The following is a 21870-nucleotide window of genomic DNA, read 5'->3' as shown; positions in this document are numbered from 1 at the left end:
AGGTCTCAGCTGCCTGCCCTCTGTAGCCCTGCTGATCCTGCTGTGTTTAGTGTCCATTCCTTCTCAGGGGAGAATCACAAAGCAAATGTTGCAGAGGTGACAGGAGGAACTCTAAATGTGTGTTTTGTGAGTGCTTGGTTTCTGAGACCTTAATTAGCTGAGGATGGCAGACTTGAGAGACAAAGCACTGGCTGAAACAGATTTGGTTTTAAGGAAAAGCAAGTATTTGACCAAATGGGCATCCAGCTATGTATGCCCGGTGCTTGGGTATGTTGCAGACTGGTATCCTGGAAGCCCGGGGATAAATAAGCTCTGCGGCACTGACATCTAGTGGCATTACTACCTAAGCGCTCTCACAAACTCGTCTTTTCATCCAACACTCTGAAACTCCCATGGCTGAGCTAGCCTGGTGGTTGAGGATAGTCTTAACTATCTGCAAGGAGGTTTGCAGTCGTTCTTGTCGGGTTGGGTTGGGTTGATTTGTTTGGGTTTTTTTTTTTTTTGCTGGGATATTTGTCACCTCTGCTGGTGTTATTTGGTTTCAAGTCATAGTGTTTTGGTTTTTTGTTTCTTCATCTAGAATGCTGAATCTTTGTAGTCCAGAGTTGGATTTTAGGATAAGAATATCTGAATATTTCTTCCAATAATTTTTAGTGGCCCTGGAAATATCTGCTGCTCCTCTGCCACAGTTCACTGGAAATCACAGTCCAATATAGTAGTAACTCCTTGCATAATATTCTTGGCAAGCCTGAGGTGGAGAAGGTGCTAATTACTATACCCAGATCTCTTGTTTCTTAGTCTGACTGATGTCATAGGCCTTAAGTCAGAGGATTCTGTACTTTTTCTCTTTTCTCTAATATTTTTTCTCTTTTCTCTAATATTTTTTGTCTTCCCCAAATTAGAACAGATCTTTTAGTAGTACTACCTTGTGTATGTGAAACTTCCCATTTGCAAACACAGAAGATGTGACCCTGTAGCCCTACTATGCAAAAATAGTCCTCATTACCTAGCTAAGGACTTGGCAGTTTTCCATTCACCATTTCCAACCCATTTCTACTCTGTATGCGTGTGAGGGCTGCCTCACTTGCATTATTACAGCTTGAAGGGACCATAAAAGGTGACTTATTTAGAGATCAAATGATAATGGGCTAAACTGTGACTTGAACTTCGTGTGAACCTCAGGGAGAGAAAGTAAGTAGGAAGCCCTCTAATGAAGAATTGCAGGTCACATGCCCACTTCTAGGCAGGAGAGAGAGAGGGAGATGTTTTGACCAGTGCAGCTGAGAAGGTGAGGTTGCAGAGCAATGTTCTGGCTTCAGCCAAAACGATTTACCTGAGCTCCTCATTCCCACTGGGTAGGGAGAAAGCAGAGGAGACAATGTTACTGCAGTCACACTATCTCCCAGGGCTGTGCCTGACCTGGCACTGCTTGTTCACTGCCCCTTACAATTGACTTAAATCAGAATCCCAGGAAGGGATACAAAGAGGCCAGATAGCTGTTAATAAGGCTTTTCTTTAAATTATTTTACAGCTTGATCCAGGTAAAGCTTTACCTTCTCCCAATGACCTCAAAAGAAAGATTCTCATAAAGAATAAAAGGCTGAAACCTGAAGTAGAAAAAAGTAAGTAAAAACCTGTCAAGTGTTACATTAAGCAGAACTCCAGATAGATACCAATAGATTTTGCTTGTTGAGTTTTCCAAGTTGCTTGTACTTCAGTGTTGGGAGATTACAAGTTATGTGTAAGTGACACTTTGCCCTTGTATTTCATGTGAGTATCAGAGTCTAGGCCTTGATATTAGCATGCAGCATAGGCCTAGATAGACCTGGTAATGTAATCCTGGAACTTTAGTCATATTGCTGGTTGAGCTAAAATATAACACTGATAGAATCTTATGTAAATTCTGCCTATACTGGTATGTTTGCCTTTCTGTGTTTTTCCAGGATGAGCATAAAATGAAATGGAATTTCAAATTGCTGTTATTGCTATTGTTGCCAGTCCTGATATTTATCTTGTCTCAGTAAAAATAATGTTGATGTATTACTTTCCACTATAGCTATCATGATAAACCCTCATCCTTCTCCATTCAAAGAAGACAGACCTCCCACTGGCTTCAGTCATACATGAATGTTTTTCTACTGTCTTAACTGAGATGCACATAGGAACACAACTGAAAATCCAAGCACTTTACCTCTGTTTGCATAGATCAAGCACCAAAGAGGTAGAGGTCTATTTATTCTTTGAAGGAGTAACGTGCTTGCTCCAAAGACCTCTGAAGTCCAGTTTTCTTCAGTAAGCTTTAGACACAGCCCTTATTGACCATTTTTCAGGTCTAACAACAAAGTATGTTTAGGAGTGCTCTTACTCTGTAAAGTTTTATTGTCAACTGAAGACTTAATCTTAGAGAACTCTCTTTATAAAAGTATCTTTTGGGATCAGTGGTTAGTTTATGATTATTCTTAATAATTTTTTGTGCTACGAACTGTTTGCATCATAACTAATGTATTTTTATTTTTCTTACTAACAGAACAGCTTGATGCTCTGAAAAAGATGATGGAGGCTGGGGAAACTGCTGCTCCTGTAAATATCCTAGAGGATGATAATGAAGAAGAAATAGAAAGTGGTGAGTATTTCATAAAGAAGGGCTCTCAGACACTGTCTGTGGCAAATCAGCAGGCTGGCATGAGCAGCTAATATGCATGTTACCCACATGCCTACAGTCTGTGGCAATAGCAGTAAATCTGAGCTCAGTGTAGGACCATTTATACAGCCTTACTGTTTCATCTCAGATACATACCACAACTGCTTCTCACTTTGTGGCAGGCTGTCGTAGGAATGTGAGGTCCATTGGTGGTACTAGTGGCAATTTTTATCTTGCACTTACTGTTCAGAAGTCATATTGGAGCAATCAAGTCAGATTTTCACTGCATGTGTGAGAGAGAGACTGAGAAGCTGTGAACTTTGTTTAGAAAGCAGATTTTGTTGTTATTTTTAATACTTGTGCCAACATCAGGTTGTATCATTGCATTATACTTTTTAAAGTTAAAACGAACGATAGGACCTTTCTTTCCAAATTTCAGATTTCTTCAGTGCAAACATCTCAGTCTAAGCCAGTGATGTGGAATGTGTTTATGGCTAACAGAGAAAGACATATCTGGGGTGTGATTCACCTTGTCTGTTTGTCATGGTTTAGTGCCTTCCAGCAACTAAGCACCACACAGCTCACTCCCCTCTGGTGGGGTGTGGGAGAAAATCAGAAGAGTAACAGTGATAAACCTCATGGGTTGAGATCAAGACAGATGAATAGGTAAAGCAAAAGCTACCTGCATAAACAAAGCAGGTGGGTTTTCAACCATCTCCAGGAAAGCAGCATCATGTGCAACAATTACTTGGGAAGACAACCACCATCACTCCAAATGTCCCCCTCCTCTTTCTTTCCCTAGCTTTATACAATGATCATAACATCATATGGTGTGGAATATCCCTTTGGTCAGTTGGGGTCAGCTGCCCCAACTGTGTCCCCTCCCAACTTCTTGTGCACCCCCAGCCTACTTGCTGGTGTGGTGAGGAGAAAATCTCTGCATAGCCAACACTGTTTTCAGTACAAATTCAGCCCTTCCTACCCACTATAAAGGAGATTAACTCTATCCCAACTGGTATCAGCAATGCTGTTGTAAATGTCCACTTTCAGAAGAGGTAGATCATGCACTGCCTGCAAACATCTGTACCAAGGTACTAGCTTCTTACCTCTGTCATACCAAATGTCCCACTTGAGTCTGCCCCTCGGTCCTCTCCTTGAATTATATTTTTTTTACTAGCACAAAGCCACTTCTATTGCTGTCAGGAGAGCTTCCGTGAAAGATATTCTTTGTGATCTGAATCTGCTATCTGTACTTGGAATGCTGACAAAGACTGAAGTATAAAGGCTTTTTTGAGAGGTCTCTCAGTGTTACTCTTCAGGTGAGCAAGGAGCACAGAGGAGATTCTGTTGTTTTGCTGTCTCATTTCCAATGGAATGCTTGTCTCTAATTATGTGCTAGACTGCCAAGAGACTTCAAAAAGTATTTTCTAAAAGTATTGTTTAAAGCCATATGAATTAGATGATTAATGACTGTGTATTTGTAAGAGAACTTTTTAAATTCTTTGAGTACACTAATGGAAAATCGCCTTAAAAGCAAATGAAAATTATTTGCTATAACTGGGAAGACTATAAGAAGACTCTAACAGAGCACATGAGAATCCTGGACACCAGCAACTTTTTTCACCTTTATTTAAAGAACTCTGGTTTCATGTCTTGTTATTTCTCAAAGCCTACTGGATTTTTTTAGAATTTTGCTAAACACTTTACTGATTCCTTCCAAAATACACTAAATAAAATTTCTATTCCTAGCCATGACAAAGCTGTAAGAATCTCATGTCTTCACTGTTACTTACTGCTAATGGTTGGAAGTCTAAAACGCTGGGGTTTATTTCTGTTTTTTAAAAATGCCCAAACCAAAACTGTGTATGCAATTTTCATTTGTTTCATTGCTCACAAGAGCTGCAGTTGCTGTGTTTTTTGCACTGATTCTTTTTCTTTTCTGTGCAGCTGACCAGGAAGAAGAAGCTCATCCAGAGTACAAATTTGGAAGTGACCTTACTGTAGATGATTACAGTCAAAAGGAAGCTGTTGCCATCAGTGTCAAAAAGGTGGGATTGATTCTTATATTTCTTTGGAAAAGTTTGGAAAAGATACTCTGTTTTGTGGAAGCATCACAGCACATGTTGTGGAAAGAGTCAAACCTGAGATCTTCACCAGATTCCTAACCTTTAGGTTCATGAGAAGACAAAATTCTGTAGCCAAAAATACTCTCTGCTTGCTAAGGTAGAATACTCATTGAGGAAACAGAATCAGTTCTTAAGTTAACATATACAAGTGGGGGACATGATCAAATATACTATTTAAAGACAGATAGCAGTTTCCTGCTCCTTCCTCTGTTATTATAGTTTGCATCTCAGTTACAGAGCACTAGTATGAGGTGGAGTACTCTTTCCTCAGTTTTTTTGCAAAGCTGCGTCCTGTGTCTTCATCATAGGGGTTGCCTCAGTCATTTTTTATTGCTCACTCTTAGGGTAGGTTCTCCCTTCCACCTGCAGCAGTGAAGGCAAAATAGGATGCTCATTCACTAGTGGGGTGGTAGGGCAGTAGGGTACCAGAGGGCCAGCTGGCAGACAGAGTAAGAGTCCACTTCATTTCATTAGTACCTGTTTAGTACATTGTATCAGTCGACATGACTAATACTTGACAGCACTTAGGTACAGAATATTTTTATTCAAAGCTAAGGGCACTCAGGCACAGAATATATTATTGCTGCTCTCCTGTGAGTGCTATGATATCTTCTCGTATTGTGCTTCTCTCTCAAATATTTTGGCCACTTCATCTCTCATGCCTGGCTGCCTTTGGATCTTACTCCAGATAGAAGTGTAGGTATGGAGCATCCTTCATAGCACAGAGTGCCATTGGCAGTGTGTCTCTAGTAGTATCACTGAGACATCAGACCTGCCTTCTTTGTATTGCTTCAAATCAACATCTTTGCTTCTTCAGGACTTTTATTAATCCTCTTACTGAAGGATTATTTCATGTCTTTGTTCTAGGGCTGGTTTCACTTACCATTTCAGCAGGTGCTTTACTACCTGAGTGTTTTGGTGTTGGTTTGGTGGGGTTTTTTGTGTTTTGGTTTGTTTTGTTTTCCAGATTATTTACTCATTCTCAGCATATACCCTTGGGTACCTTCTCTGCTTCTTTGGTGATTGGTGACATGATCCTTATACTTTAGGAATTTACATTCAGTGACAAGTCAACATTTACCCTTCTAAGATTCTCAGTCACAACGGCTTCTAGTTGAAGACAGATGGCAGACTCTGTCCCATTGCAAATTGTGTCCTTAGACCTTTTCCAAATGTGGACACCTGAAGTACAGTTTACAGTAGTCTTAACTCTTTAAGTTTTCAGAACCTTGACAGTTTGCATATCCAGATCAGCCTATCTTTTGTGCTGTCTGGATGTGTCATTCTTTCATGCTTTCCTGAAACACCCTGTCCCCAGCATCTAGTGATAGCAATGGTTTGGGCTTAAGTGTCTGACATCCTTCCTCCTATTCCAATTGCTAGCCAGCTGTTGAATTTCATATCTTGTATATATCCATATTTGAAAAAAAATGCATATTTTTCCACCTTCCACACAGAAAAGTATACTTTTTGCTAAACACATTAACTTTTTGAAGATTTTTTTTTTCCTTGCTGTGTTTCCAATTGCTTTTTCTTTGGGTAATGTATATATATTTTTTTCCCTTAGGCCGTTGAAGATTCTGAGCAAGAAAACAATAAAAAGGTGACACATAGGATGTTATGTAGTTTGTTTTATTGCTTTATATATGACATACATTTTACTTACCATGCATTTTTAGTGGTTTAACAACCTCATGCAGAGTTTCACTACACCTACAGAGTTGTTTTGAAAGCGACTCTGCCTCCTTTTCTCCTCTAGAGTTTCTTCTGCTGTAGTGTTATACTGGGGTTAGGGTTGTCAGAAAATTTGGGGGTAGACAGGAGTGCATAACATCTGCCTGCTTAGAAATGCCTGATCTTTGGTCTCAAATGTCATGCAGTCGGAAACTGCAGGTCTTTGAATGGTGTTGAGATGCATCATCCCTGCTTATTCTTTTTCCTCTTCCCTTACCCTGACTTCACTTTGTTTTCCTCTCTTTTTTTCCTCCTTTTGCTTTCCGTTGGGACTTCTGCATTTATCTTTTCCCAGGAATCCCTTCTTTAACACTCTTCCCACCTCCTTCTGCTCTTTTCCTTCCCTCTCTTCTTTCATTAAAGCTGCTCCTCTTCCTAACCACACTTTGTTTCAGCCTGTGTTGTTTACTAAGTGGATTCTGCATCTTTTTTGGAGGGGTGGGAAGGTGTAATTAACCAACAGATATTAACTCTTCCCCACTGTTTTCTCTAGCCTCTAAAAGGGTGATGTGTTCACATGACCATTCCTATGTATCCAGAGGCTTCAAGAAGCATTCCATCCTTACTCCTTTCTATTTCATATTTTTAAAGTTAGGACTACTGCAAAGACTATAGCCCATGTACTCACAAATTATGCATCTGCAAGTAAATAAGATAAATTATCTTAGAACATTATGTTAGAGCTAGTGTGTCAGTAATACAGTCATACAGCTGTAGTCTGAAAGGCACTACTGCCTTGGCACTAAGGCATGCAGAAACCCTTTTGACTTCCTTTGCACTGCAATTCATTACTTAGATGTTTGTAGAGCAAGATAGTAAAATATATTTAGCAATTCTGAGCAGTCAGCAAAAGACACACTGAAGAACCTTTTTAGAAGATGGTCTATCAGCCTTCCAAAAATGAAGACATTGGAAAGGACTAGTTCCTTTGAAGAAATTTGGCCTTAATGTGATCTAAGCTTTGTTAACAAATATTGACCTACTAACAAAAAGATGCCTGTATTATACCAATAAAGGCAAGTACCATTCGGCATATTTAGGGAACACAGCTGTGAATCCTCAGTATGCATATTCCTGAAAAGCAGTTGGGTTGAGCCCTGGTGGTCAGCATTAAAATGACCACCAAGTCATGAAACTTGATTTCAAGTTTACTGCAAGTTTTATTCAGTGTAAAATTCACCTAAACCCAGATTTGGACTGATTCTGATAACTCAGCTATTCTGTGCAGTCAGAAAAGGACATTTCTTGAGATTATAATTGTCTTATATCAAGGCAAAAATTGTTTCACTTCACGTGGAATTAATTTTTTTTTAAATCTATTTGCACTATATGGTGGGTACATGCCCCAAAATACTGGCAAATAATTTCACATTTCTATTTTTTTATCTCCTGAGTAAATGAGTTGCAGTAGTACAGGCACTGTGAACTTCATTCTTCTGCTTTAATGCTGAGGCTTTCTGCTGGAGAAATGACTTTGCAGTGCTCCCTGTTATTCACTATTTCCTGACACAGTAATGGGGAACTTTCTAGTAAAAAATAAAAAGCTGTGCTGTATGAATTTTTTAAATATGCTTAGTACATGCAGAACTTCACTGTTAGCTTACAGTAGGTTAGATTTTGGGTGGGGTATCTACTTCATGGGTAGGAGAATAAGCAAAAGTGTTTGTGGGGAAAAATGCAAAGAGCAATGAGCCTTGCGGAGATAGCTTAGATTTACAGAGGTTTTTCTTATTCTTTCATTTCTTTCAGTGAAAAGAATGTGTTTCAAACTGGTTTAGGGTAAGGAAAATGTTGGACTGGAAGAGTTACATGTCACACTCTTCCTGTTGTGGGTTTCTAGCATATGAAATCTTGTAGAAACTTCTGAAGTTTTGTTATAAATACAGTACCTCTTTATGTGAATGATGGATTCAGATTTTTTGTTGTTTTAAGTGACCAGGGACATGAGTTCTCTGTCTTTTGTTGGGTTTGTGATATCTGTTTGTCCAGTGAGGGTTGGAATTGCTGTATTTTGGTCTGCTTTTATTAGTGAAGATTAGTAATTGAACCAATTTATGTTTTGATGTTGAGAAGGGGCTTCCCAGCACCAAGTGTACCAAGTACTACCCCACCATTATTGCCACAAGAAAATACATATTAAATGACAGTTCTTATTAATTCATTTGGCACAGCTAAATCATTTTCTCCCACCATTTTTCAGTCTGTTGCAATATTTATCTTTTAACTCAAAGTTATCCTACTAACATCACATATTTTCCCACTGCAAAGCATCTGCATCATCAGTCCTCCTGCATGCATCCTGTAACATTGAGAGTGTTTGATGCATATAGCAGTAATAAATTTTAATTTGTGACATTAAATTCCCACTTGTATTAATTTGCACTTTCTTTAACCCTCTGCAGATCTAGGTATAATTTTGTATCACATTTGAAAATTCCTACTATGGTGTTTGCACACACAAATAGTGATTATTCTTTTTAATGTGTTTTCAGGGCTTAGTAACTGTGGAAGATGAACAAGCATGGATGGCATCTTACAAATATGTAGGTGCCACAACCAATATACATCCATATTTATCAACAATGGTCAACTATGCTCAACCTGTAAAATTTCAAGGTTTCGATGTAGCAGAAGGTAACATAAAAGGTTGAATGAAATAAAAGTGTTTGCTTATTCTAGGTACTTTTTTTTAATCTCTACATTTGCTGAGTTTAGAAGTGGCATAAGACACTCTAGAGTTTAGCATCACTCATTGGTATATTTTTAGATCCCTGTTTCCTTCAGTGTAAAGCTAGCATGTTATTCCATTGGTCATCCACATGGAGTCACTAAATTACTGGAAGAATAAGAAGCTGTTGAGGTTGAGTATATTCTATAGGCCTTTCCAACTAAACTGTGTTTTGTATTTCATCTTTCTGTGAAGTGAGGTGGGTGTGATTGTCAGAGTGGTTAGCATATAGCTGATGCTTTCAGGTTGCACACTAGACCATTTATCATGTTGTTTTACCTTAAGTATCCACATAGCACAGGCCTGAGCAACAATTTTGCCCTAAACAAAAAATGAATTTTGTTGATTTCCCAGGAAGTGAAAGTAAATGGCAAGTCAGAAATATAATGACATTTCTTATCAGTATAATCTGAGTCTATGAGTGACAAAGAATGAGAAAGCAGACCAGAATTTGCTATATCCTGGTATTACATACAGTGCATGATTTTGAATTGGGGTTGGTTATTACAAGAGTGTTTCAAGATGTCTTGTTTTTTCTTTCTAGAACGTAATATTCATCATAATATGTCCTCTTTCAATGAATCAGTTGGACTAGGGTATTTGAAGACCCATGCCATTGAGTTTGTGAAGTATCCTTTCACCTCCTCCTACCACTTTTCTACTACTGCTACAAAGAAACAAGTATACCTTTCTAACAGTGTTCAATGTCTATAAAGGAAATAGGACAGTAGCTCAAAGGATGAGCAATAGTAAGATGAATTTAAGAAATGTATTAACATACCAGGATATGACCATACATTTCTATGATGTTTTTATTTCATTTTTCCTTGATGAATGATGCAGTTATAATAAACGACAAATGAGTCGGATATACCCGAAGGGAGGCCGAGTGGATTCCAGTAATTACATGCCTCAAATTTTCTGGAACGCTGGCTGCCAGATGGTCTCACTGAACTATCAGACCCCAGGTAGGCAGCAACGACCAGTGAACCTCAATTCTAAAAAATGGCTTGGGTAGGAACTCTCAAACAGATGCCATGGATTTGCTTCTGGCATTTTTTTCAGGAAACAGACATATGGCTAAATAATACAGTGGGGTAGAATTAGGGAAGCATAAGAAAAGGAGCAATAAAAAAAAGCCATAAATAGAAGGAGAATTCAGTCCCCTTTCATGGAAAAATAACACAGTACTGAAACTTCTCACATAAATGATAATGTTTTGTTAATAAAAATTTTTAATTACAGGGAAATGACTGTTTTCACAAAACATAGCCTTGGCATAGTTGGGTGCATGTCTCCAGAGTAAAGATGAAGAAGTGTACAAAGATGGTAAAAAGTAATGATTATGTGCCAAATGCATTTCTAGAACATTTAAAAGAGTCATGTTTGGCATTAGATAATGGGGTCTGAGATCCCAGCTGAGAGAATGATGCCAGGGAATGTAAATGCCTCTCCACAGCCTAAACTGAAGGGAGATGTATGGTTCCTGTTTTCCTCTTCGATGGAGGTATAACATACAGGGCAGGGTATTTTGTTGTTTTGTAGATTGCAGGGGTTTTTTCTTTGTTTTGTTTGTGGGTTTTTTGTTTGTTGTTTCGTTGGGTTATTTTGTTTGTGGTGGGTTTTTTTTGTTTTTTTAATTAATCTAGGAATGACTGTTTTCCAGTTTCTTTTTCTAGTTATAACAGTGCTTTTGTGGTCTTTTTTTTTTTTTTTTTTCCTTCAGTCTTTTTTCATTCTTTTTATATCCCCCTTGAACACTGTCTTTGGTACTGTGAACTGCAAAACCAAGCTGTTCTGGGATACACTGCCTGTACAGCACTGCATTAGACACAAGTTGGAGGTTGGAGCAGATATATAAATTTCACTCTGCTCCCAATACTGCCTCTACCCACTGGATGTCATTCTCAATCCCTTTATTTTGCAAATTAAGTGCTAATTGTAGTACTGAAAGTGAGCAGCTTTTCTGTATTATATGATACAACTGTGCTGTCAGACTGAAGAATAATTGAGGAACTAAAAGTTAAGGCTTCCCAGTTACACGAATAGTAACTCATATGAGTATATGAGAATCTTGCCTTTTGTGTCATGGAGAATATGTGGAAAAGATTTTGTTCTCATTTGAAGGCAGAGTCTGTTGGACAAAAAGAAATACCTGTTATTGCTAAGCAAGGATATATTCTAGTGTGACTGGAAACCTGGAGAAAACCAGTTTATTTTTGGAAATTTCTGGGAGAGAGTTGGATTGGAGAATTCTCTGAGATACCAGGGTACAGACACCTTCACTGGAGGTGGTTGCCTGTGGTCATTTTGAGAAATACATACTTCTAGGATGTCTCATCTAGTATATTTTATACATTTGCCTCCATTGCACTGTTAAAGTGCCTGTGTCCCTCCTTTATTCAAAGTGGTTCTAGATCACTAGTGGGAATGGAGACTGTAAATACCAAACGTTAGATGATGGAAATTCTATCCCAGGCACTGGACATGACCACAGTCTGATGCTTCTCTGCCTGCTGGGTATGATTGAATTCAGGGAGAGGCTGTTTTCTAAGCATACCATAGATTACAGCTTGGTTGATGAAGCTCTTAATGCTGTGAAGAAATCTGAAGTTTCCCTGTTGTTTCCTTTTATTTCTTACATGTATGTGTTTTATATGCATTATATTAAATTTTCATCTAAACTGATTATTCTGGACAGTGTTCTTTTCTTTTCTAAAAAGGATTGTTCATGATCTGCATTATTCAGAAGGAAAGTCATTTTTTTCTCTCTTGACAGATTTAGCAATGCAATTGAATCAAGGAAAATTTGAATATAATGGATCATGCGGGTGAGTGATAGGATTTAAACTGTTGTCAGGATGTATTAGAATTCTTTACTATGGTTTTAATAATTTTTTGTCACTATTAATTATGTGTTACAAAAGAAAAATGGGGTACTAGGTGAAGAGTAAAAATTAGAAAAATTCAGAGACAATTATCCCAAGTAAAGTGTTATTGTGATGAATACACGTTTTAATTATTCTCTGTTTTTAAAGAGGCTTGGTGGGCAAAGTATCATGAATAACACACACAGTTATTTAAATACATCTGATCTTCTTCTGATCTTGATCTTCCTTAGAAGATATGCCTAAGAATGAAGATATATTGTGTAGTTCACAGAACTGCTGACTTTACTTGGGCAGGTTGGATCTTAATACATAGGGAACATTTTTTTTTATCTGTGTACTTTATTTTGAGAATAGATTTTACAGAGAACACTGAAGTGTTTCATGTCTCAAGTTCTTGCTCACAATTTTTGCATGGAAAAGAACACTCAGGTGATGCTGATTGATTTTTCTCAAATGTTGAGTTTATACTTCAATAAGATAGGCTGGTCATTAACATCCAGAGAAAGGAGAAGTTTGATGTAAGAAATAATAGTTCAGAAACAAATAAAGATCTACAAACTCATCCTGGGAAGAAACAACTGTTTTGCTAATGCAAATACTATTCTGAAAAAAAAAAAAAAATAGATGATGAAGTTTGGTGAAATTCCTCATCTGCTGAATGGGCAACGTAGCACTTTGCCACTCCATGCCTTTATTTCAGTTGTGAACTCTTCAGAGACAGACACTGCGTTTGATGGAGATGGGGTTTTTTTCTGGCTTTGTTATTCTGACAGAAATGATCAAATCTTTTTTTATGGCAGAGTATGACTTCTTCCTTGTTTGACCTACAAGCTTAGTAAAAGAGCATATATTCACTCTTGCAAAATGCTCTGAAGGACAGGTCTCATTGCCAACTAAATTACTTGATTCTTATGTCAGCTTTATGGCATGCAGTAATATAGTGCAATATTTTTAATATGCATTTGAAATGTGATGTGGTTTCAGTCACAGAAAACACACAGGACAATGAAAATAAAAAATTACATTTCCTTCTGTCTGTATTCCTTTTTAATTTGATTTAGTTTTTGTGATGGTGAAGCATGATTGAGTCTCTCCAGCTTCAGCATTTTTTATTGCAGCAGGCCTAAAACAGAGGCTAAGAATATTTCTGATAGTTCCCTTCTGCCCATAACCAACTTTAAATTTATAAATAATTATGAAATCACACACATTTATAATGTAAGAAAAATTAGAAATATTACGTTCCTAAACAGAAGCCGTTTTAAGAAAAAAATGGGAGAAAACAATTGACATCCTTTCCATTCAAAATTTTCCAGCATTTTTTAATAATTTCTGAAATTAATGTAGGCCTTTATAACACTGTGTACAGTGATTCACTAGAGAGACTTAGGATGGATAAGAAATTATATTTTAGCAGCTATTGTCTGTCAGGGCTGCAGAACTAGCAAGTTAACTTCAGTTAAACATTTCCTTCCACCAGTGGAAGAGAACCCTGATCATGTGTAGTACAGTATTTCTGTGCTATTCTGCTATTTTATTTTGATGGCAGAATCCTTGTGTTTTGATTCATCAGAGCATGTTTCAGCTTCATTGATATGTTGATCCAGTGTATAGTCCTCAGAGATGTATTGTAAGTGTGATTATGGTAGTACCTTTCATGCTACTATAATTAACAATCTGTCAGCACTGACATTACCAGCTGTTTCCCCCAAGGTTTTATAACCAAAATGGAAAAATTAGCTTCAAGCTGAAATTTATTGTATGAATCTTGAATCTATGGCTTTGCTTCATTTAAAAAAAAATAAAATTCAAATAGGTCTTCTTTATTTCTCCAGTGTTTAAAAACTAAAACAAATGAGAGCAACTAGGTTTTGTTATATGATAACTATCTGTACTTTTAAACTGTAGCACTGAATTATTTTAAAATGTCCTTGGTCATACGATTTTTATTTTCTTCTTGAAATCCATGTTTGGTTTGTTCTCTCAGTATCTGGTAATTCAGAATTAAAATTAACTTTATTCTAGACAGCTCTATCATTTCCTTTTACTTCCTCACACTAGTGGCTAGAATGGGAGTCTATTTTACAATGATACAGGAGGCTTCACTGTTTAAAGCTAGAACATCAACTTTATTTGTATTTAATACAATTTTATTTTCCACAGGAAATAATTTTCTTGTTCTTTTTCTGATAATAAGGTACTTACTTAAGCCAGATTTCATGCGAAGACCAGATCGAACTTTTGACCCTTTCTCTGAAACTCCTGTAGATGGAGTAATTGCTGCAACGTGTTCTGTTCAGGTAAATAAGCAATGGAAAAACTCCTGTCATCTTATCGCATCTAAAATCACATTAAAATGTCAACAGAAATAGAATATCCACAGAAAATGAGAAATTTTTTTTTTATTTTGTAGATATCCTCTATTTGTTTCCATTGTTTGTTTTTTTTTTTTTAATTCTGGCCAATACATTGATGTTTACTTGATCAGAGTGCAACATGGTATAATTAGAAATGGCTTGTTATGGATTTTCATTGCATTTTAGACCCCCTTATGTTTTGGGTTTTTTTTAAAGCTTCATCACTGCATACAAATAAATGAATGAGTATAGCTCATTTCTGTGGACAGTTATACAAAATCACTTGTCACCAGAGAGCAAGGAGGAATACAGTCACGCATGACAGGATGTTTTCAAAATGAGTAGAGAAAAATGGTTCATGTGATTAAGATCCATACTTTTAAATTAACTATGAGTACCAAAGTCCATAAAATTTGTGTTGCAATTTGATAGCGTGTATTTTGAAAGGAGGATGGTAATTGTAAAACTTGTTTTGTGAGTTGATACTATAGTTTTTGCTCACATACCTTACATGCCGCTTAACAGAAGACTTGAGCTTTCATTTGTTGCTTTCTATGTGCAGCACAAAAATTTCAAACTATCTCTGAACAAGGATCCATTTAAGTTTCATTTGCATCTTCAGAAGAACAAAACTTTTTTAGCGATGTTGTTTTTCTTTAATGTTATTGGCAGAACAATCCCTCCAAGAAGGAAGAGGGATCTGGTGGTAAGAACATAAGTTCTAAATATCACTAGAGTTCATTCTCAGATCATGTAATTTTTGTCACTTGCTCTTCTTGTATGACTAAAACTATTTAAAAATTCTTTAAAAATTCTTTTATGAAGGATTTGAGTGGTCTGATGGTACCCTTCAGCCACATAATTTCAGATTTGTTCCCTGGAACAAATGTTTCAGAATGTTCCCTGGAAGAATGTTTGATCATTAAAAGAAAAGGACATGAAATTAACCAGATCTCTGAAATGGTTTCATTTTTTTTCTTCCTCCCTTTCATCATAGTAATTAGTGATAGCAATACATTAGCTGTATTTTTAAGTAGTAGATCATCCTAATGGAATAAAATTTTTCTCTGGAGTAATCACCTGTTGTACCTAGATTTAGTAGTCTTGACTTGGAGTACAATTTCAACAAGTCTTCAAATACATAATATAACAATATAGAAGAATTATGTGGGGGTTTTGTTTACTTGCTTTTCCAGCATCCTGCATTAATAACACAGAGTATGGAGTTAGACTGATGTGTGGTTAGCTTAAAACCTTCACTTAAGCAAACGCAGAGCAATAGCTTCCTTTAACTTCTTCATGGTCAAGACATATGATAGGTGACTATGCTTCTGGACAAAAAGTTTAAAGTTCAGAATAGCATGTCCCTTCAGGTTGTTTCATTCACAGTTTTTTACTAGCATAATGAACACATCAGTGAGACATCTGCTAACTGGGCTGACTGACTTACAACTGTTTATACCAAAGCACCATTAGTGCAGTCATTTAAAATTAAAGATATACTTAAGGTCTTATCACAAAAGTATCCAAAGAGGTGCAGTTTTAGAACTAAAGATACCATTTTCATATGATGAAATAAATGTATCTGTTCTGTATAAAGCATTTTTCAGATAGAAAAAGCCACTAGAAAAAACCCAATATTGTCAATAGGAAAACCCCCAATATTTGCAGTATTCATAAAATGCTGTGTGCTTTGTATTGCTCTTCCTTACTACTCTGTTACTATGTAACAGGTAATATCTGGTCAGTTCTTATCAGACAAAAAAATTGGTACGTATGTAGAAGTGGATATGTATGGTTTACCCACGGACACGATACGTAAAGAATTTCGAACACGCATGGTGATGAACAATGGCCTGAACCCTGTTTACAATGAAGAATCATTTGTATTTCGAAAGGTAGGACATTTGGAAAATGCAGCTTGTGACTGCCTGCCCTTCTGTGCATGAGCATCCTTGGTCACTTGAGCCACCTCTCCCTGCTTCAGCCTGACTGCTCACATGAATAAGTACTGCTCCCATGAAAAAGGGTTTGTAGGGTTCCTGTTTACTACAGTAAACAATCTGAAGCTGAAACAAGCTTTCAAGAGGTTGTTTGTGTGGCTTTTTAAAAATTTTGCTTTGTTTTCTTTTTCTAATGGATAACCTCTGTAGCTGTCACATGATTTTTTTGTTTGTTTGTTTCTGTTTGGCTTTTCCCTCCCCTTTGCTTCCTCCTCCCACTGGGAGGTAGCCACCTCCTCCATGGCCATGCCTGTGTTCAAGGTATGCAGTCTGCTCAGAATGAGCCCCCGCTGGTGGACACCATCATTCCTTGGAGATTTCTTCTTTCCTGCCCTGGCAGTGGCTGCTTTCTTGCACTGTTCCTTCAGCCCAGAGGGCAGGTGAGATACTGCATCCAAAGCAAAGGTCAATGTTATTACATGGAAAAGTTGGAAGGGTGCTGTGTTCCTTAGGCATGTTGCCAGCTCCCTCCTTCAGTAGTCCATGTGCATCATGTACCTTTTTCTTTATTTTTTTTAATAAAAAAAGAAAAGCAAACCTTTTTTCTTGTTATGGTAACAGAGAGAGATCAGTCATCTGTGTTCAGTTTTTTCTATCAGTCTTTATATATGTGATACAGACACATATATTTTTTTTTCCTGTCACCTGGAGTTTCATCCAGACTATGTGTGTTAGCAGTGCTGTCTTTGATAACGTCTGTTTTGCATACACCTGTTTTGTTGTCATGCAAAATTGTTTCTCTTTTATTCCTAAGTGACTTGGCCGAGTGACTTCACACTTGGGTATATTGCACACATAATCTGCTTTTTTACCAGCATAACCAGGTTTTAATAGAAATGCGATTAATGCAAAAGGTTTTTCTGGATGCATACATATTCTGGAATAAGTGTGGCTTCAAGAGTTTTTGCTCTGCGTGTGAGGAGGCACAGGGGAAGATGCTTAGTTACAGTGACAGATAACCATGTTGTCCATGGCTTGCTGAACATATGGCCAGCATCTGCTGCTTTCCAACTTCTTAAATCAAGAGGCCCATAGACTATAAGGTGCACGCAGCTTCAGTCTAAAAACGGGGGGCATCATGGCACGAATGCAGTAGCTAATGCAAATACTACTCAGACTTTCTGCTCTAGTTTGCAATGAATGATTACAGGATAGTACATTCTCTTGAATATCTCATACTGTGAGTTAACCAAGACCCCCGTCATGTCAGGCTTAGCATTGTAATGAAGACATCCACTGATGACCAAGAAGATGAGTGGCATAAATACAGCAGGAACACTTCCTCTAGCTGGAGGAAATGAAGGTGTGAGGTGCACAGTGCTAAAATGTCATGAGGGTGGAAATGCAGACCAGGATACTATAGAATAAATAATGGAGAGAGAATGATAAAATTCTTAGTCCCCACTTCTGCTCCCTAACAAATCTTTATCTGAGCCCATTATGTAATGAAAATGTGCTGATCTGTGACCTGTAGAGGACAGGTCTTACCTGCCCTACTTGGGTTACAGTGTTCTCTTCAAACTGATGTTTAATCTCAGGTAATGTGTTTGATTGTTCTTCTATCATGTTTTCTTGTTTTTATTTTAATTAAAGTACAGCTTCAGTCAACCCAAATTTTGTGTTGCCACTGTTGTGTAGGGGGGAAGATGGGGTGAGGGCTCAGGGGAACCTGTGCTGGAGTGCTGTTGTAAACAAGTAGAGCAGAATATCAGTGACTAGCTGTGGTGGGCTCAGAGATCAAAAGCATATTTTATTTTGTGACCTCTAAGACTGGAAATGAAACTGGCAGAGAGGAAGGCTAAGGGAGATAATAGACACAATTTTGTCTAGATCTTTTTTTTTTCCTGTAAGCATCAACCAATAGAGGCAGGTAGACAAAAAATGGGAAGACAGTGGCAGAGGTTAAGATGTCTGTCCCACCCTGTGCCGTGCACACAGGCAGTACCTTGTTCCAGGGAAGGAAGGGGATTTTTTGATTACTGTTTTGTTCGGTCCAGATGTGGCCTGACAGCTGCAGTTAGCTGCCAGTATCACTGCCCACCGTGTGTAACTTGCACCTTCTGTGTTGTAAGCACAGCACCCCCACCTCTGCTGGCAACACCCCATTTCGCAGGTCTGTCACCCTCTCCTTTTGCCTTCCTCTGTCTGCTTCTTCCCTTTGCAGAACCCATAGTTCAGCACACATCCCCATCAGCTTTGTGGTTTCAGTCTTTCTGTTCTTCACTGCCCTTTCAGATACACCCCAAGTCCCATCTTTCTGTCATTCAGCACTGCCTGCCCTTCAGTTGTCACTATATCTATAATTTCCCAGGTACTGTTTACCTGCCTTATCCATGGCACTCGTCTTCAGTAGTGAAAAATAATTTTCAAAATAGTTAGCTAGTGTAAGCTACAGGATTTGTGTATTCTGAAACCTACCCATTATGTAAAAGCTTTTCTAGGAAAGATTCATCTTAAAGTGTGGAGCGTGCAGGGAATGACAATCTGACAATGATGATAGCCCGATTCTGGAATATGAACTGAATTGTTCAAACATGGGAGGTGGGAAGGGTGCTACTGTATTTGAGTTACTGAATTTCTTCATTTTATGACTTTACAGGTTATTCTTCCTGATCTTGCTGTCCTGAGAATAGCAGTGTATGATGACAATAATAAGTTGATTGGTCAGAGGATCCTTCCTCTGGATGGTCTGCAAGCAGGTTACAGACACATTTCCCTTCGGAATGAGGGCAACAAACCACTCTCTCTTCCAACAGTTTTCTGCAACATTGTGCTTAAAACATATGTGCCTGACGGTTTTGGAGGTGAGCTTAACCTGATTCTCAATGTGCTGTAGACCTTGGGTGTTGGTGTGTAAGTACTGCAGTACTGTGGTGTCAGTATACCATCCAGAAGTTGACACCCAACGCTGAAGGACTGGGAAGATTTCATATTTTAATCCCTTGGAAACCCTGCATATTCAGTTAAGAAAGCAGTTTTCAGACCAAGTGCCTGCCTCAGTGTTGATGACAATTGCATGCATCTATTAAATGACAATAAGCTAAAAAAATAGTTCAAACTGATTTGCTCTATGAACATTTTAGGAAAATTCTTTTTACAAGGGCATGTAGCAATAGGACAAGAGATAATGACTTTAAACTGTAAGAGGGTAGCATTAGGTTAGACATTAGGAAAAAGTTCTTCACTATGAGGGTGGTGAGACACTCACATAGGTTGCCCAGGGTGGCTGTTGATGCCCCCTCCCTGGAAGTATTCAAGGCCAGGTTGGATGGGGCTTGGAGCAACCTGATCTGGTGAGAGGTGTCCCTGCCCATGCAGAGGAGTTAGAACTAGCTAATCTTTATGTCCCTTCCAACCCAAACCATTTGGTTATTATATGATTTGATTTTTTAAATTATATTTTTTCTGACATAAGTATTTTTAAGGTTATAATGTATTTTAGCTGCATGATTTGGCCTGTAAGTATAAACAATCGATGCAGAATTTAGATGTGTTTTTTTCAAACAAATCTACTTCTGCATTCTAAAGAATATTGGAGTATTGTTAAAAGTGTGAAAGCATTTAGCATGGAAAACCTGTCTGCATTTTTCTATCTTAATTTTACATGGTTTTAGTGTGTTTTCATTGTTCCTAGGTTCTCAGGGAAGTTGTTCTTAATGTGAACCATTTCCATGATGTTTGGCAGGGCCATAGTCATTTATACTGAGTGGTGGCAAATTGCCACATGTGGATGGACAGACAGCTGAGAATAATCATTATACCACCTTTATCAGTGTAACATGTAAGTTCACCCTGAGGGTGTACCTCTGGGAAATGTTTTCTGCAGTGCAGAACTGAAAAATTCACTAAGTGCATTAAAAACCACACAAACCATTTGAAATTCTAAAATAGAAACTATATTAAACATTAGTGCTCTGACTCTGCAGCAAATAAAGTACACCTTAGAATTGATTGGTTAAAAATGATAATTTTTTTCCTTTTTGCAAAAATTATTTCAGATCTGATATATATGCAAAGAATTACTATGATTCTCTGACTAATTTCCATAGTACAAACTGGACACAGAGAAGACTTACTTAATATATTAGATAATGTATCTCTAGGACTCTATATGCTGGTATTAATCCAGACTTCAGAAAAATGAACAAGCCTAGTCTCCACTAAATGTATACCATGGAAAAAAAGTGTTTGTGTTGTTCTTATGGGAAATCAAGGTTGCTAGCAAGTCAGATGGAGTTTTGCCACAGGTCTCAGGGCCCTACCGTGCCCTTAAGCAGCATGTTTCATCTATAGAATTTAATCTCAAAACATTTTTCTCAAGACAAATGTAAGGTTCTGCTCTAAGCTTGGGATTCTTGAGGCAGTAGTTGAACCATGAATCTCAGAGACGTATTTAAGCATGTGCTTTTATTCTTTCCTAAACTTGAGCTTTTGACAGTAATTTACTCAGTTAAAATATTTTCTGTACTACGGGGGGCATGATTCTGATGTGGGAATTGATGTTTTTCTGAATGACAGCCCAGTTTTTCCAAGAGTAGAAATTAAACTTAGCAGAGTTTGAGGTGGCTCAAGCTGCTACCTGGTCACAGGGGGAGAAAGGTTTTTGTTATTTTCTTTAAACTGCAGTGTGCAAATTCAGAAGTGAAAGACATGTTTTTCAAAGAGAACTTGAACACCAGTTTGGAATTTGCAGATTATGTACAGTTCAGATTATGTACAGTTGCAGATTATGTACAGGCTGATCTACTGCATTCTTAGCGTTAGTAGAGGCAGTTTATCTGGTAGAGGACATACAGAAATGTTACTACCCCTAAGTAACAATATGATTACTGTAAAACTAGAATGAGAGATTGGTTGTCATAGTTTACTGTCAGTGTGGGGAAAACATACTCCATGTTAACATCAACTAAATGAGTTAAATTATTTGTTCTCCTCTCCCTTCCCAGATTCAATGTGTCTCATGTGTCATTGATAGAGAAAAAACAGAGTGATGAACAACTGGGAAATAACTTTTGACAGTCAGATGGAGTCATTAGTATTCTCTTGGCATGTATTTTTAATTACTTATCATCTGCAGTTAATATCTCACGGTTTTATGAGCTATCATTAGGATCACCATGGTTATTTTAGCAAACAGGTAGGAAAGTATAGCCCGATTCAATAGTTGCCCTTTTTTTTAACCTGTATGATTAAGATTTAAAAATTTGCTCTGAATAATAACTGCAATGCTTGATGCATTGTAGGCTTTAAAAGATGCATAATATTGTTTTTCATATAACATGGTAATTTCTTGTAGTTTATTTGCATTATGTTCCAAATAAAGCACAGTACTGATACAAATTAATGCAAATGAAATAACTTTCTCCAAAGAGAAGTTTCTATACTAGAAG

At 37.6% G+C, this 21870-nt stretch overlaps 1 protein-coding gene across 1 annotated transcript in view; it reads left to right on the top strand.

The window, feature by feature from the left end:
- PLCB4 (phospholipase C beta 4) overlaps positions 1-21870 on the top strand; it is a 196212-nt gene that overhangs the window by 139169 nt on the left and 35173 nt on the right. The window contains exons 17-27 of the mRNA XM_030448201.1: positions 1532-1622; positions 2528-2623; positions 4589-4689; positions 6335-6370; positions 8994-9135; positions 9774-9858; positions 10073-10197; positions 12009-12060; positions 14318-14420; positions 16211-16375; positions 19080-19284. Coding sequence (XP_030304061.1) covers positions 1532-1622; positions 2528-2623; positions 4589-4689; positions 6335-6370; positions 8994-9135; positions 9774-9858; positions 10073-10197; positions 12009-12060; positions 14318-14420; positions 16211-16375; positions 19080-19284 — 1201 coding nt within the window. The remainder of the gene's footprint in view (positions 1-1531; positions 1623-2527; positions 2624-4588; positions 4690-6334; positions 6371-8993; positions 9136-9773; positions 9859-10072; positions 10198-12008; positions 12061-14317; positions 14421-16210; positions 16376-19079; positions 19285-21870) is intronic.

This window comes from Calypte anna, chromosome 3 (assembly GCF_003957555.1).
Source record: "Calypte anna isolate BGI_N300 chromosome 3, bCalAnn1_v1.p, whole genome shotgun sequence".
Taxonomy (NCBI): domain Eukaryota; kingdom Metazoa; phylum Chordata; class Aves; order Apodiformes; family Trochilidae; genus Calypte; species Calypte anna.
This window is presented reverse-complemented; position numbering and strand designations above follow the sequence as displayed.